Source organism: Muntiacus reevesi, chromosome 21, assembly GCF_963930625.1.
Source record: "Muntiacus reevesi chromosome 21, mMunRee1.1, whole genome shotgun sequence".
Taxonomy (NCBI): Eukaryota; Metazoa; Chordata; class Mammalia; order Artiodactyla; family Cervidae; genus Muntiacus; species Muntiacus reevesi.
This window is the reverse complement of record NC_089269.1, coordinates 30,976,791-30,992,568: the sequence shown is the minus strand read 5'-3', so window position 1 is coordinate 30,992,568 and position 15,778 is coordinate 30,976,791. Positions and strand designations below refer to the sequence as shown.

The window sequence follows — 15,778 nt, the reverse complement described above, 5'->3', positions numbered from 1 at the left end:
ATCCCCTTCCCTATAATGCTCCTGCCCAGCGTCCTCAGGCCCTGGTAATGCCTCTCCTGCGGTTATCTTGTTCCGATACAAACTAGAGCTAAATCAAGTAGCTGCATCTTGATCCTTACTGTCAGACCCAAGTATTTATCTTTGCTGTGCTCAATCTATTTGCTGATCTTGCTCAAGAATTCATTATGTTGTAGGAAATTTCTTGAAACTCAAGCCAAAGCATTGTTATCTTACTTGGTAGAGAGATCACAGTCCCAAATATTCTGAACTTGCTACTTTTTTAAAAAATTCCTATGGCTCCCCTAGCTTACAGACCCCATATTGGTTAATGTACCTAGAAATTGCACCTCCTCTAATGTCCCAAGGCTCTACAGATACAGTTGGCTGTCCATATCCGTGAATGTGGAACTTGTGGGCAAGGGGGGATGACTGTGCTGTACCATTTTATGTAACAGACTTGAGCATCCTCAAATTTTCGTGTCTCTGTGGGAGAGTGGGAGATGGAGGGGAGTTCCTGGAACCAATACCCCATGGATGCCAATGGATGAGTGTATACAGAAGTTCTTAAATCATAGCTACATGTTTCATGTCACTCTGGCCCAACTTGTTCCAGTTGAAGTAGCATCTTTTGATTTTTCCAGTTAGTGTGTCTAGCATCAAATGCTATGCATTATTATCCAGAATGAGAGTGAATGATCACACCTAAAAAGTCCTAAATGACTTAGCTTCATTTCCTCCAGTGTTTTTTCTCACATGTTATACCTGCTAAACTGGATTCTTTAAATAGCCCGTATGCACACGGATAGCCTCACTCATATCCTTCACACTTCACATCTTTGTTCACTTCTCATCTCTTCAGTAAGAAATTTCCCAAACTATTTAAAAGTCCAAGCTACCTCATTCACTGTCCCTTATTCTGCTTAATTTTTCTCTGCAGCACTTATTATTATCTGACATACTGCATTTTTACTTGTTTATGATGTCTCTCTTCCGCTAGGATGTAATTGCCACTACAATGAGAATTTTTTGCTCTATTTTCCTTTTTCAATTGTACTGATATATTCATAGCACAAAGAACTGTTATGGGCCCATAATACACGGATCACATGTAAATGTATTAAATTAATGAAATGCAATTTTCATGAGAAGTTAAATTGAGGAAATAATACCAAAAAAAGTCATCTTTTGAAAAAGAGAATTTTATTTTCAATTCACATTTTGAGTTACTGTCAATGAATTTTATAGGAAACTTTGTTTTATGTGTGTTGCTGAACTGATTATATATACTTTGTGATTCTTGGGTCTTTTCTTCTCAGGTTTAGGCATTAAACAACCCTTGGGACATATAGATTTTTATCCAAATGGAGGGAAAAAGCAACCTGGCTGTCCTAAATCAATCTTTTCAGGTACACAAAAAATATTTTAGAATAAATTGTGCATGCTTCAAAAGAATGAAAGAAAAACAGTTTTTTTTTTTCCTTCTTAATCTGTGGGCAACAGTTTTTTCACCACTGCTCATCATTCAGGAGTTATTGGTTGCAATGGTGTAATTTGATCTTTCTGAGTTCATAAATGTTACCAGTAGACATCTCATTTGATTATGGAGGAAACCTATTATCTTATAGTCTCAACATTTTTAGTTTATCAGTTTAAACTAAGTTAGTTTATCAGTTTAAACTATCTGATTAACTTTTATTAGAAGTTATGTCAGTGAAGAAGCATGTGTAGCCAAAGTATTATATAACACAATGGTTTCAGGATTTAATTTTTACCATTGTTGTTGTTCAGTTGCTAAGTTGTGACTGTTTTGTGACCCCATAGACTATAGCCCACCAGGCTCCTCTGTCCATGGCGTTTCCCAGGCAAGAATACTGGAGTGGGTTGCCATTTTCTTCTCCAACCATTACCATATTATTGTGTGTTACTCACAGATGATCAACTCTTGCACTTCGTCATTCTGTACATAAAGAGCTGAACAACTGCTCTCTGTGTGGAGTTTGGCTAACTTTAGAGCCACGGTGAGAAATGTCCTGAGATCTACAGTGGGAACTGTCAAGAACCACATCTTTAAAGGCCACAAAAACTAGAGTAGTTTAATCAAAGGGACAGGAATGTGAGAAGTTAGGAAAGAAAGGGACATGATCAATCTTTAATGTCACCTGTTTTCACAGGTATCTTTGACATTGAGTAGGAATGTTAGGGATGAGAGTTTAGAAGGGAGTTATGTGTACACTAATCATTAAATATGGTAGCACTGTGTGTGTAATTTGTTAAAGTACTGAAATTAAACATTTTTGATATTTTAATTATTACTTTAGAAAAAATTCTTATACATCTCATGTAAAAGGCATACTATATTTAAGCTTTCAGTGGTACCGTTTATTAAGTTGCCTGAGATAAAACTGCATTGTAGTCAGCACTGTGATATTCATAAAGTACAGAGCATTAGCTAGAATTTAATCTTTAAATTTTTTTTCTAATTTACTTGAACTTGGCTTAATACATTTTAACTGCTTGATTTTTAACATTTAAGGACTTGAATTTATTAAATGCGACCACCAGAGAGCAGTTTACTTATTCATGGCAGCTTTGGAAACGAGCTGCAATTTTATTTCATTTTCTTGTCGTTCATACAAAGATTATAAGACTGGTTTATGTGCGGATTGTGCTGACTTTAAGGAAAAATCATGTCCTAAACTAGGTAAGAGAGACTGTTATAATTACTCTAATCCTTTGTGGAAAGTGAGCAACATAATTGTGTTATTATTTTCTGCTGGCGGCTTTCATGTTTACTTGTTAGCATACTAACATTTTTTGGAAAAGTCTTCTGTGGGACAGAGAAAATAATTCATTTCCTAATAAATGGTTTTAAGATTCTTAGTGAGAGGAAATTGGTCAGCCTCTTTTCTGTGCTGCATGTAGTGTATGCATGTGGTGGCCTCTTGATGATCCTTGTTCTTAATACACAGAAGGATCTATCATCCATCTATATTTCCACTAAAGAGAGAAACTTACTCATTTTTAGTGATACTGAGGGTTTTGTTTGCTGTTAGTTTGTATTTTTAAGGGAAGTCTTAAGAAGTTAAGAGATACGAGCCATGGTTAGCTTTGCATTTGTTATTAGTAAGTAGACATGAATTACACATGGTTTATACTTTCTAAATCAATAAACTTGGTAAGAACAGTTAAGTGTGGCAACTTTTGATTAACTGAACTCTGATGGTGGGAAATTAAAGAGAAAAAAGAATCCACATAAAACCAGAATTTTAAAGCTGGAAATGAATCTCAGAGGCTGTTTGTTCAGTGTTTGCCAAAGATAATAACAGACCCTAAGTATGTCATGAGCATGTAGACATCTAATCGTATCACAACAGGTCTACCAGGAATGTTTCCAAAGCCAAGTAGCTTCAATTAAATGGGTAGCAGTGACCAAGTCTGAATTAAACAGCCTGCTGTGATCTTCTATCATAGGAGGTTTATACTAATATACATAGAGAATCACTAGAAGAGGCAAGCAATCTGCAGGCTTTCCTAGACTTATTTCCTCATAGATCCCTCTGTCTAGAATATATTTTAGTTTATATAATATATCTTAGTGGGATTGGTTTTCTTCAGGCCTCATGTTGGGGATTGCTTTCCTGGTTCTATTGCGTTTCTAAAGTAAATTGTGACCCAGTCTGAACATGTGGATTGCTTAAGGGCACAAGTGAAAACTAGAGTTAAATCTCTGAATTTTCAATTCAATATTCAGTCTACTGCATTCAGATTTCAAATTTGGAGGTAGCAATGTAGAAATAGACACATACATGAAGTAGAAAGCATCTTAGATATGTGTGTATATATTACATATTCTATATGTACAAATAAGGTTTATATCTGAAATATATATTATACATACAATAATAGTATTGTGTGTATATATATATATATATATATATAGCAGAGATGATATATATATTTTATATATAATAGAGATGATATCTATACTATATACCTTGTATGTATAATGTGTATATATACATGCTGTATCAGCATGAATATGTATATAAGAGAATTGGAGGCTGTGCTCATGGAGTTAAATTTTATGTTCAAGTTTTATCTAATCAGTTTATTCTGCTGAATTCACTAAAAGGAGTTTCAAGTAAAATTACCAATTTATAAACAAAAACTTTGACAAATGGACTTTAAGCATATGGAGTATGCAAAGATCTGATATGATTTCCAGGGAATAGATTTATTTGTGAATCTTCAATGTAAAAGTTGTTATAGTTGAAATAAATAGGATGTGAAATTATTTGAAAAGTGATTTTTAAGTTATAAAAATCCATAAATTGTAATTTTTATTATAATACATTGATCCTTTAGTTCTTTTCAGTAATTTGATATTTTTGTATGCTATTTGATGAAAGTTCAATGACTAATATTCTATTTCTCAAATCTCAGGTTATCAAACTGAGCTATGGAAAGATATTTTAAAAGAAAGGATAGAAAACACAACTCTCAGGACAACTGTATTTTTGGATACTGTTGGAACAAATCCATTCTGTAGTAAGTTAATATTTTTTAACAAATGAACTAATTATTAGTTTTATGTACTAATTTCAATTTTTATCTAAAATTCAAATTTCATAATGTGCTTTCAAGGAACTTTAAAATTTGCTAGAGGGTCAGTTGTACAAATTCAAATAAAACTTAATTTTTAAATAAAATGAGCATATGCTTTGAGTAGTATTCTTCCAAAAAACAATTAATGTCTTTTGTTTTCCCCCTCAATTTCCATGATTATTCTCCCATGTTTAGTATTATGTCAGCATATAACAACTCACAAAGTTTAAGACATCTATCTACACTGTTAGTGCTACTTTGGAAACTGAAACTAAATTATATAAATACAAAATGCACAAGTAAATAATAATCTTCCCAATTTATTTAGAGTTAAATAAGAAGAGAAAATTTGAAGAACAGGAGAAAATCTCAGAAACTTGTTAACTAATTAGATTTATGAGGAAATATTAAAAAAGTAAAATTATTCTGTTTAGCAATCGGGAGCTTAAAGTGGTTTAAATAAAGCACATCCTATTATATGAAAATATTATGAAATACGTTTCCATAAATTTGCCACTGATTCTGGTTCCTGAGGAATGAATATTTGAAATAGACCCAATAAGATATTTTTGGTCAGTTATTGTAGATATTTTGCAGTCAAAGTTTTTATCAATTTTTAAGATATTCTTTAAACGTTTGTGATGTGTCCCGTCATTCAGAATTGTTCAGTTGCTAAGTCGTGTCCGACTCTGCAACCCATGGGCTGCAGCATGCCAGGCTTCCCTGTCTTTCACTATATCCTGGAGTTTGCTGAAACTCATGGCCATTGAGTCAGTGATGCCTTCCAACCATCTCAGCCTTTGTTGCACCCTTCTCCTCCTACCCTCGATCTTTCCCAGCATCAGGATCTTTTCCGATGAGTTGGCTCTTCCCATCAGGTGGCCAAAGTACAGAAGCTTCATCTTCATCATCAGTCCTTCTATGAATATTCAGGGTTGCTCTTCGTTAGGATTGACTGGTTTGATATCCTTACTGTCCAAGGGCCTCTCAAGAGTCTCCTCCAACACTAGAGTTGAAAAGTGTCAGTTCATCAGCGATCAGCCTTCTTTATGGTGCAGATCTCTCGTCCAGACATGACTACTGGAAAAACCATAGCGTTGACTCTATGGCACTTTGTCATCAAAGTGGTCTTTGCTTTTTGATAACATTGTCCAGGTTTGTCATAGCTTTTCTTTCAAAGAGCAAGGGTCCTTTAATTTTGTAGCTGCAGTCACTGTCAACAGTGATTTTGGAGCCCAAGAATATAAAATCTGCCAGTATTTCCACCTTTCCCCCATTTATATGCCATAAAGTGATGGGACCAAATGCCATGATCTTAGTTTTTTTGAATGTTGAAATTTAAGTCAGCTTTTTCACTTTCCTTTTCTGCCCTCATTAAGAGGCTCTTTCAGAATTCAGAATTGGGCTCATCCATTTTTTTTCATTAAGATTTTTATTGAATTAAATTTAGATTCATATGCAGATGTAAGAACCAATGCAGAGGGATCCAGTGTGCACTTTATTCAGTGGTAAAATTTTGTAACACTATAGAATAAATATAATATCACTATGACATGATATTGCTACAATTCATCCATCTTATTTACATTTCCTCACCGGGTGTGTGTGTGTGTCTAGTTCTCTATAACTTAATCATCATATATAGAGCTCTGTGTCTTATCACCCCAGTGAAGATATTTAGCTGTTCCATCACTATCAGACCTCTTGGGTGGCACTTTTATAGCCATATATATTAATACCACTTTCATATCCTGCTGTTTCTAATCCTTGACATCCATTAATATATTCCTAAAAATTTGTCATTTTGAAAAATATTTTATAAAGGGAATTATTCACTATGTTACCTTTTAACTGGACTTTTTAAACTCAGCATCATTTCTGGAGGTTCATTTGTGTTGTGCCGTGTATCAATAATTCATTCCTTTTTATTGCTGAATGGTATTCTATGGTATGTATGCACTAAACTTTGCTTAATGGTTCATATGTTGTAGAACATGAGGGATGTGTTTAGACTGGGCTATTATGATTAAAGCTGCTTTGGATATTTGTATATAAGTTTTCATGTGAATTTATCATTTCTCTGGTATAAAGTCTCAGGAATAGAAATACAGCATCAGATGTTAATTGCACATTTAGCCTTATAAGAAACTGAGAATTTTTTAGTGTGGCTGACCATCTTATATTTCCCGCAGCAAAGAATGAGTGATCCAATGAATGATTTCTTACTAGCATTTGGTGTTTTCATTATTTTTTTAAAAAAATTATCCTTCCTGATAGTATATAGTGATATCTTGTTAAGGTTTTAATTTTTGTCATCCTAATGGCTTATGAGTTTGCATATCTTCTCTGTATGGTGAAATGTGTGTTTGTGTCTTTTGCTCATTTTCCAATTGGGTTTTTTAAACTATTGACTTTTGAGGGTTCTTCATATATTTTTTTGGTAGTCCTTCTTTCCTTGTTGAGGATTTGGTCTGCAAATATTTTTTCCTAGTTGAAACTTGAGTGGCTTTTCTTCTTCCTTACAAGGGCTTTCACAAGGGCACAAGGGTTTACTTTTGATGAAGTCTAATTTATCACTTTTTCTTTTCAAGGAACATTCTTTTGATATTTAAGAACTCTTTGATGAGCCCTCCGTCCTGAAGATTTTCACTCAAATTTTTTTCCAACAGTTTTATAATTATATATGTTCCTGTAAACATAGACAGTCTTGTTTTAAATTTATATTGAAAAGCACATATCTTAGATATCTAGAATAATTATTACAAAGAAGAATAAAGAAGAAACAATCACTTTGACCTTCCTTCTGCATTGCAGCTCTTTTTCTGATTCTCTTCTTTTGTCCTCCGCTTCCACCTTTAAAGGCTTTGTGATTACAATCTGTATGGCTCCCACTTGGGTAATTCAAGATAACCTCTGTCTTCTAAGGGCAGCTTATTAGCAACCTTAATTCCATTTGAATTCTTAATTATTCTTGGCCATTTCAGGTAACATATTCACAGGTTCCAGAGATTAGGACATGGACATATTTGGGGAGGCCTACTGCAGTTAAATATTCATATGTGAGTTTTCACAGTCTACTGGTATCAATATTTACCACTTCAAGTGAAATGTGAGAACTTCACTTCCATTTAGGTTTTTTTACGTTCTCCACTTTTTAATATTATTGTCTCGAGTATCAGATCATGTGATAATTTTTATAAATTGATAATTGATAAATTTATTATCAATTATCAATTATAAACTGTTCAAATTATAAATTGATAATTGATAAATATGATTTATAAATTCACAAGGGTAAGGGTAATCTATTGTGAAAGTGTTAGTCACTCAGTCCTCTGCGATCCCATGGTCTATAGCCCGCCAGGTACCTCTGTCCATGGAATTCTCCAGGCAAGAATGGTGAAGTGGGCTGCCATTCCCTTCTCCAGGGGATCTTCCCAATCCAGGGATCGAACCCAGGCCTCCCTCGTTGCACGCACATTCTTTACTGTCTGAGCCACCAGAGAAGTCCACTTTATTGTGTGTACCCATATTTTTTCTTTTCTCATTTTCCCCTTTTTGTTTCTGATACTCCAGAATTATTTACTTCATCAATTCCTCTGTGTTCCTTCTTACAATATATAAGAATGGGTCTGCTAAAGAGAAATTGTTTGTTTTCTTTGAAAATGTCTCTATTCGTCCTCTCAAAGTATAGTTTTTCTGTGTATAAGTATTAGAGTTGAGTTCCTTCTTTTAGCACTTGATAAGTGTTGTTATCACTTCCTTTTGGCCTCTGTGGTTTCAGATTCATTGTAACTCAATTGGTTGTTCTCCTGTAGATAACACATCATTTCTCTTTGGCTGCTTTCAGGATATTTTTCTTTTTTCTTTTAGCGTTCTGAAGCTTGATTATAATTTTTTTTGCTATAGTCTGACAGGTCCCTGGGGCTCTGTCCTTTTTTTTCTCAGTATGTTTTTCTCTCTGTTTTCAGATTGAATGGCAGATTGATCTGTCATCCAGTTCACTGACTTCTGTCCTCTATTATTTGCACTCTACTATTGAGACTCTCCCATAAGTTCTGTGTCCATTATGGTAGTTGTCATTTATGTAATGTCTACTTTATTTTCTTTTATAGTGTTTATTTCTTGGTTGAGATTTTTCTATTCCTTCATTTTTCTTTCAACAGCCTCTGACTCTGAAGCATTTTTATGATGGTTCCTTTAAAATCCTTGTCAGATTTTCGCAGCATCTAATTCATCTCAATGCTGGCATTAGTTGATTGTCTTTTCTTACCAGAGTTGTGATTTTCTTTGTTCTTGGTATAACAGATAATTTTCAGTCACATCTTAGACATTTTCTCTATGTGACAATTCAAATGCTGTTTAAATCTTTTATTTTAGCAGGAGTTACATTGTTTAGGTTTTAGCTTTATGTATTCTGAAGCTGTGAGTTTTAGCTGTATAGTTTCAGGATTTTCATATTTTCCCGCTGACTTGCTTTTTTTTGCTTCATAATTAGGAATACATTATTTTTTGCCTCACAGACGTTTATCGGATTCTGATATAACAACAATTTGTTTCATAGAGCCTTTAAATCTTGTGCCTTTTTTTCTATCTTCAATATTATATTCTGTAGTATTTTATTTTGCTTATTTAACAATGAATAATTATTATGAATATTATCATTAATCAAATGCTCACTTATATTTACCACTTTATTTTCTACATTTTAACTTGTCCTTTGTTCGCTTCTCATCTTCTTCCTTTTGGACTTAATCTTTATCTTGCTAAAATAGATCCTTAATAATTTTTCACTGAGTAATGTCTCTCAGTTTGTTTTCCTGAAAATGTTCTTATCGTTTTCTTACTCTGGAGTGTAATTTTAATCTAGAATAGAATTCTACATTGAGAATTATTTTCGTTGAGTACTTTAAAGATATTAATTCTCTTGTTTTAATATAAATTTATGTAATGCAGGTAATCTATAGTTTTCTTCTTGTTAAACTTATATATGTATATATGCATTTATTTATTAGTCCATAAATTTAAATAATCTATTGTTTTCTTCTGGTTAAACTTATGTATGTATATATATATTTATTCATCTAATAATTTAGTCATGATTTCTTGTTATTTTCTAGTCAATGGTCAATCCAAGTCTCTATTAAAATTAAATGAAAAATGTTTGTGTTATTTCAAAATAAATATTCATGCCACATTTTATCATAGAAAACTCTCATCAATCTGCTCTTCGAAATTCTCCCTTCAGAACAAGGTGGACTTTGTTTTTTCCAGAATTTCTGTACCATAACCCTGGAGGATTTTTCATGTAAATTTATGGAGGTCCTTAACCAATAGGGACTTATAAATTTAAATTCTATGTTACCTGGAGTGTATTTTAGTCTCAGGGAATTTTTTTTTTTTTTCCACTTAAGACTAATACACAACCGGTAGGAAAAGAAGTTTCCAAGTTTCTCTTTCAATGACAAGGCAGAGAGTTAAGGTCCCCAACTCTGTGCAGGGTTTTTCATTTCAGCTCCATCACTTCGTGTTGCGTGGAGGTTGACACTTCAGTCTCTATCACTGTGCTACAACCAGTTCTCAAGTCCTTTAGAGACCCAGGGCTTCAATTCTTAAGACTTGCCTTTAATTTCTCTTCATTGCTGCCTCCTAGTATTTTGTCTTTCTTCATCTGTGCTTGGTTATATACCTAGGTTATGAATTTTAACCCAGAGTTTCTATGTAATTATACCAGGAGTCAGGGTGATTATGTAACATCTCAATATATCATACTTCCAGGAATTAACTGAGCAATATGAGCACCCACTTTTTTGAGTGAGGGGACCAAGATGTTTTATCTAATGCTGGGCAATTACTACAAAGTAAGAAGTGTTCCTTTATTTCTTTTGTGCTATCAATTGATAAGGGCCAATTACTTTGAGGTGTACTAAGGATCTAAGTACTCTTAGCTGTTTAATAGAAACATTTAACAGCTAACATGCACAATTTTTGTACATGTGTGTCTCAAAAGAAAGGTTCATCTATTCCACATTCTGTTTCTATACATTGTCTGCTAAGACTTTTGCACAACACTTGGGAACATTCACAGAGAGTAGGAAATTTCTGTGTAGCCCAGACAATAATGGGTAAGGGGATGAGTTCAGCTTCTTTTCCTCTGAAAGATATATCAGCTTTTGTAATGACATTTTGAGGAAGAGATACTATGATCTCACTCTGTATAGGATTGTCTGACTCTACTGTCTGGCTTCCCTGGTGGCTCAGTGGTAAAGAACCCACCTGCCAGTGCAGGAGATGAGGGTTCCATCCCTGGCTTGGGAAGGTCCCCTGGAGAATGAAATGGCAACCCACCCCAGTCTTCTTGCTTGGAAAATCCCATGGACAGAGGAGTCTGGCAGGCCATGGTCCATGGAGTCCAAAAGAATTGGACATGACTTAGTGACTAAATAACAATTTTAATGTCATTCCTAAACAGCCAGTGAAATTGGGAATTATATTTGTCAGGCAAATTTAGGTAGGACTATTAATCATATAATTAAGGAAGCTTATAATGTTTACCTTAGATGGACTGATAAAGAAAGATTCATTGACTTAAATTCTGATATTTTTTGGTTTTGAGACCAGTTAGTATTTACTAATTATTTGACCAACTTTTCACCATACTTATGACTGACTGGTAAGCTTTCATTCCTCATTTTTTCAAGACTAGTTAAAATTTAACAAGAGGGAAAATATATTACCTGTGTACCAAATGAATGCCTCTCAATATTATTTGCAGATATAATATGTGTCAAGATTACATAAATATATATTTACATGCATATCTGAACCAAAATAAAGTTTAAAAATAACATGAATTGCATTCCACATTTTTGTTTTGTAGCCTATTATTTTGTTCTCAGTATAATTGTTCTGGATGAAAATATGAAGGATGGCTATGTTACATTTAAATTATTAAACCAACTTGGAATTGTTGAAGAGCCAAGGCTTTATGAGTAAGTATAATTTAGTGTCTCTTTCTTTTATAAAATATATTTTCTCAAGCATCCACTGTGCAAGATAGTCCAAACAGTATAAGTTTTCTATGCAGTGAGTCTTAAATTGTTAACTATTAAATGGATCTCTGGTTGTCATATTCTAATTCACTCATTCTATGAATGGAGATGCAAAATATGGAAGAAACTAAATAATTTGTTCATGTTACACATCTAGCTACTGCAAGAGTTAAAAGAAAAAAACTTTCCACCTAATTTTGAGCACTGCCAGGATGTGTTATAATAACTATTGATATTATTCCATAATATTGGGTTGGCCAAAAAGTTCTTCCACATTTTTCTGTAACATCTTGTGGAAAAACCCAAATGAATTTTTTTGACCAACCCAATAGTTTATTACTTTAAATTGCTTTAAATTGTGTATAAACATATATACCCATGCACACATATATGTGATTCATTACTTATTCTTATCAGACACATGCTTTGTTAACTTTTAAATTTACTTATTCAACAAGTGTTATTTAGCACCAACCAAATGTATTCAGGTGCTTCCCTAAATAATGGGGATCCAAACTGAAATAGCAATGTTACCATTCTCGAGGAGGTCACAGAATACTGGAGGAAACTAATGCATAGTTACAGCTTTGAGTAATAAGTCTTGGAGTAACAGAACATTCATGAGCTATGGGAGTCCAGAGAGAGAAGCAAGGAAATGTTCAAAAGGATGGTATTACCGTCAGGGAATGGATGAGAGTGCTTTCAAAGGCATGGAGATAGACAGTAGCTGAGTTCAGTAATAGCACAGACTGCAGTCCTAGAGCAATTGTTTCAAACTTGTTCAGAAGGCAAACAAATTATGATTCTTGATTTCAAAGAATCATGTTCTATGCAGAACACTGTTTTAAATATGATGCATTTTATTCAAATACCTGATGAGTACATTTTTCATGTAAAAGTATGAAAACCATACACAAGGTAAATCTGTCCATCTAAGCCTGGCCAATGGCCTTCATGTTTTTCTATCAATAATTGTTTGCTAATGAAGTTAGTCATGCTTTGGGATATTAACTGTTTTAGATGCCATTAAAGTGAGATACTTTTAAATGATCTTTTATTTCCCTTTTCAAAATTAAAATAGGAGTATTTTCTTGCTGGAGAAAACGTGCTATACAGTAGAAAGTGAGAATAATCTATAATTACATCATGCAGGGATATTCCCATTTACCAGTTAGTTTATAACCATTCCTTTTTCTCCTCCTCCTACTTCTCCTTCCCTTCCACCCCCACGTCTTCCTTTTCCTCCTCTTTCTTCCTCTTATATATGCCCCTGTGCATGCATACATTATTTTTCACTTAGCAAAATTAGGATATTTTTGCAAATGTGTTCTGCTTTCTGATTTTTACGCTGGATGCTATAGCGTTTTTTTTTTTTTTTTTACTATGTCACTAAAAATCACTTACACATTGTAATATGATGGCAAATATATTGATATGCCAATATAGGATTTTAAACCAACTGTCAATATTGTGTATTCAGGTTAGAATGACTCCTCACATGATGAGTAATGGGGAGATTAGTGTGAAACAGGCGCAGAGTGGTGGCTATCATAATAATTTATATGAAGGATAATGGAGGCTTGGATCAAGTCAGTGGAAGTAGGATTTTAAGATTTAGAATAGATTTGTTTTTGTGTTTAATTAAACGTGAAAGTGAAGGGAAAAGTGATTAGGAGTCACTTTGAGGTTTAAATTTGGTGCCTATTTGAATTATGGTGTCATTCATTGAGCTAGGAGATACAAGGAGAGGAACCAATTTAACCATTCAATAACATTTCTTGAAGTGTACTAGAAATTAAGGACAAATTTAGGGAAAATTAGATTTCTGTTCCATCATACTTTCAGACTAGTGAGAAGATAGAGTTTATAAACACAGTAAGTTCCCTACGTATGGATGAGTTCCATTCCAAGAGTGTGTTCATGAAGCCTATTTGTTCAGAAGTTCAACAAAGTTAGCCTAGGTACCCAACTAACACCATCGGCTACCTAGTACTGTGCCGTAAGGTTTATAATAGTTTTCAAACAAATAATACATGAAACACAGACACAAAAATAAAGAAGACGTTTTTAATCTTACAGTACAGTACTTTGAAAAGTACAGTAGTACCAGCTACATCACTGCTGCTTTTACACTTGCTCTCGGGCTTCCTGCTTGAAATAGCGATGCTGGACGACTGGACTCCATAAAGTGCATTTGTGTACCTAATTGTGCACAGCTACTTGTAGCAGATTAATGCATGTGACAGTGTGCACCAGACACATGAACTAACTTGTGATTGGACGTGAGAACACATGTCCACATCTTTGAAACTTGACAACTTGAAGATTCGTATGTGGGGAACTTGCTGTACATAATGCAAATAAAATAATGATATTCACCATTTCCATTTCCAAACAACTTTTAATATCTATATTGAGCTCTGAAGAAGGAAATGGCAACCCACACCAGTATTCTTCCCTGGAGAATCCCATGGATGGAGGAGCCTGGTGGCTACAATCCATGGGGTCACAATAATTAGACATGACTTGTGTTCATTGGAAGGACTGATGCTGAAGCTGAAACTCCAATACTTTGGCCAGCTCATGCGAAGAGTTGACTCATTGGAAAAGACCCTGATGCTGGGAGGGATTGGGGGCAGGAGGAGAAGGGGACGACAGAGGATGAGATGGCTGGATGGCATCACTGACTTGATGAACATGAGTTTGATTAAACTCCGGGAGCTGGTAATGGACAGGGAGGCCTGGCGTGCTGCGGTTCATGGGGTCGCCAAGAGTCGGACACGACTGAGTGACTGAACTGAACTGAACTAGCAGCTAAACCACCATCACCATATTGAGCTAGACACTGTACTAGGAGCTGAATATACTGCTGCTGCTGTGGCTGCTAAGTCGCGTCAGTGGTGTCTGACTCTGTGCGACCCCATAGACCAGGCTCTGCTGGCCCTGGAATTCTCCAGGCAAGAACACTGGAGTGGGTTGCCGTTTCCTTCTCCAATGCATGAAAGTAAAAGTGAAAGTGAAGTTGCTCAGTCGTGTCCGACTCTTCGCAATCCCATGGACTGCAGCCTACCAGGCTCCTCCGTCCATGGGATTTTCCAGGCAAGAGTACTGGAGTGGGGTGCCATTGCCTTCTCCAGCTGAATATACTAGGATGAGAAAAACATGATACTACCCTCATTAAATTTATAGTCTAATAAAGGATATAAAATAAACAAGTAGTGATGAAGTTATGTAAATAAGATCTGTCTGTGAAAAATGTCTAAAGGCAAACCATAGAACGTATGGGAACATAAAATAGTGGAGTCACTAAAGCTTTTTCTAAGGACTTTTTATATTTGTTGAGACAAAACTGAGGAGCAGAAGTTAATCTGCTCTGCTGATTCCAGGCAGAGGTGCCAACAAAGGCAAAACTCCTGAGGCAGGAGGAAGTGTAGTCCATTTCAGGAGCTGAAGGAACTTTAATATGTCTGAGGACAGAGACAGGGGAAGGAAGAGGATGATGAGACAGGTAGAAAGCACCTAGATTTTGTAGGAATTAGAATTTGTAGGGCGTGTTCAAGGGTTTTTATTTTAGTCACTGAGTAAGTGAAAACCAATAAAGTATTTGCTTTGGGGCAGTCTGGATAGAGCCAGGACTGGGGTTTTGTTTTGGAAAAACAGTTTGACCAGAGTGGATTGGAGAGTGAAAAGACAGGATGCTGTTACAAGAATAAAGGCACAGAACAATGGTGCCCTGAGATAAAGTGTTCTCAGTGGAAATGGAAAAATGAGGATGAGGATGGATGCAAAGAAGATTCAAGATATTCCATAGAGTGTAGGCACATAGGATAGATTAGATGTAGGAGTTGAAAGAGAGGATGATCTGAAGCCTGAACTCTAGTTGTCTGGTATGGACAGTGCATTGTGGTGCCATGTAAAATTATAAGGAAATTTCTAAGTTTTAGGGTTTTTGGTGAGAGGTGAGTGTTGGGGAAGATGTCATTAAATTTGAACTTACTGAGCTTTAGGCATTCTTGAGATATCCAAGTAGACATGATGAATAACAGTTGTCTGGGTCTCATTAGACAGGGCTCAATTGGAGGCAGAGACATGGTGATCAGGAGCAGACAGTTGGTATTTGG

General features: G+C 35.0%; 1 protein-coding gene across 3 annotated transcripts in view; it reads left to right on the top strand.

Moving 5' to 3' along the window:
• LIPI (lipase I) overlaps positions 1 to 15,778 on the top strand; it is a 70,198-nt gene that overhangs the window by 35,513 nt on the left and 18,907 nt on the right. The window contains exons 5-8 of one of the 3 annotated variants that reach the window (XM_065913646.1): positions 1,317 to 1,406; positions 2,534 to 2,701; positions 4,444 to 4,548; positions 11,486 to 11,597. In XM_065913646.1, the coding sequence (XP_065769718.1) occupies positions 1,317 to 1,406; positions 2,534 to 2,701; positions 4,444 to 4,548; positions 11,486 to 11,597 (475 nt within the window). The remainder of the gene's footprint in view (positions 1 to 1,316; positions 1,407 to 2,533; positions 2,702 to 4,443; positions 4,549 to 11,485; positions 11,598 to 15,778) is intronic. The other 2 variants (XM_065913648.1, XM_065913647.1) reach the window with 2 other exon arrangements.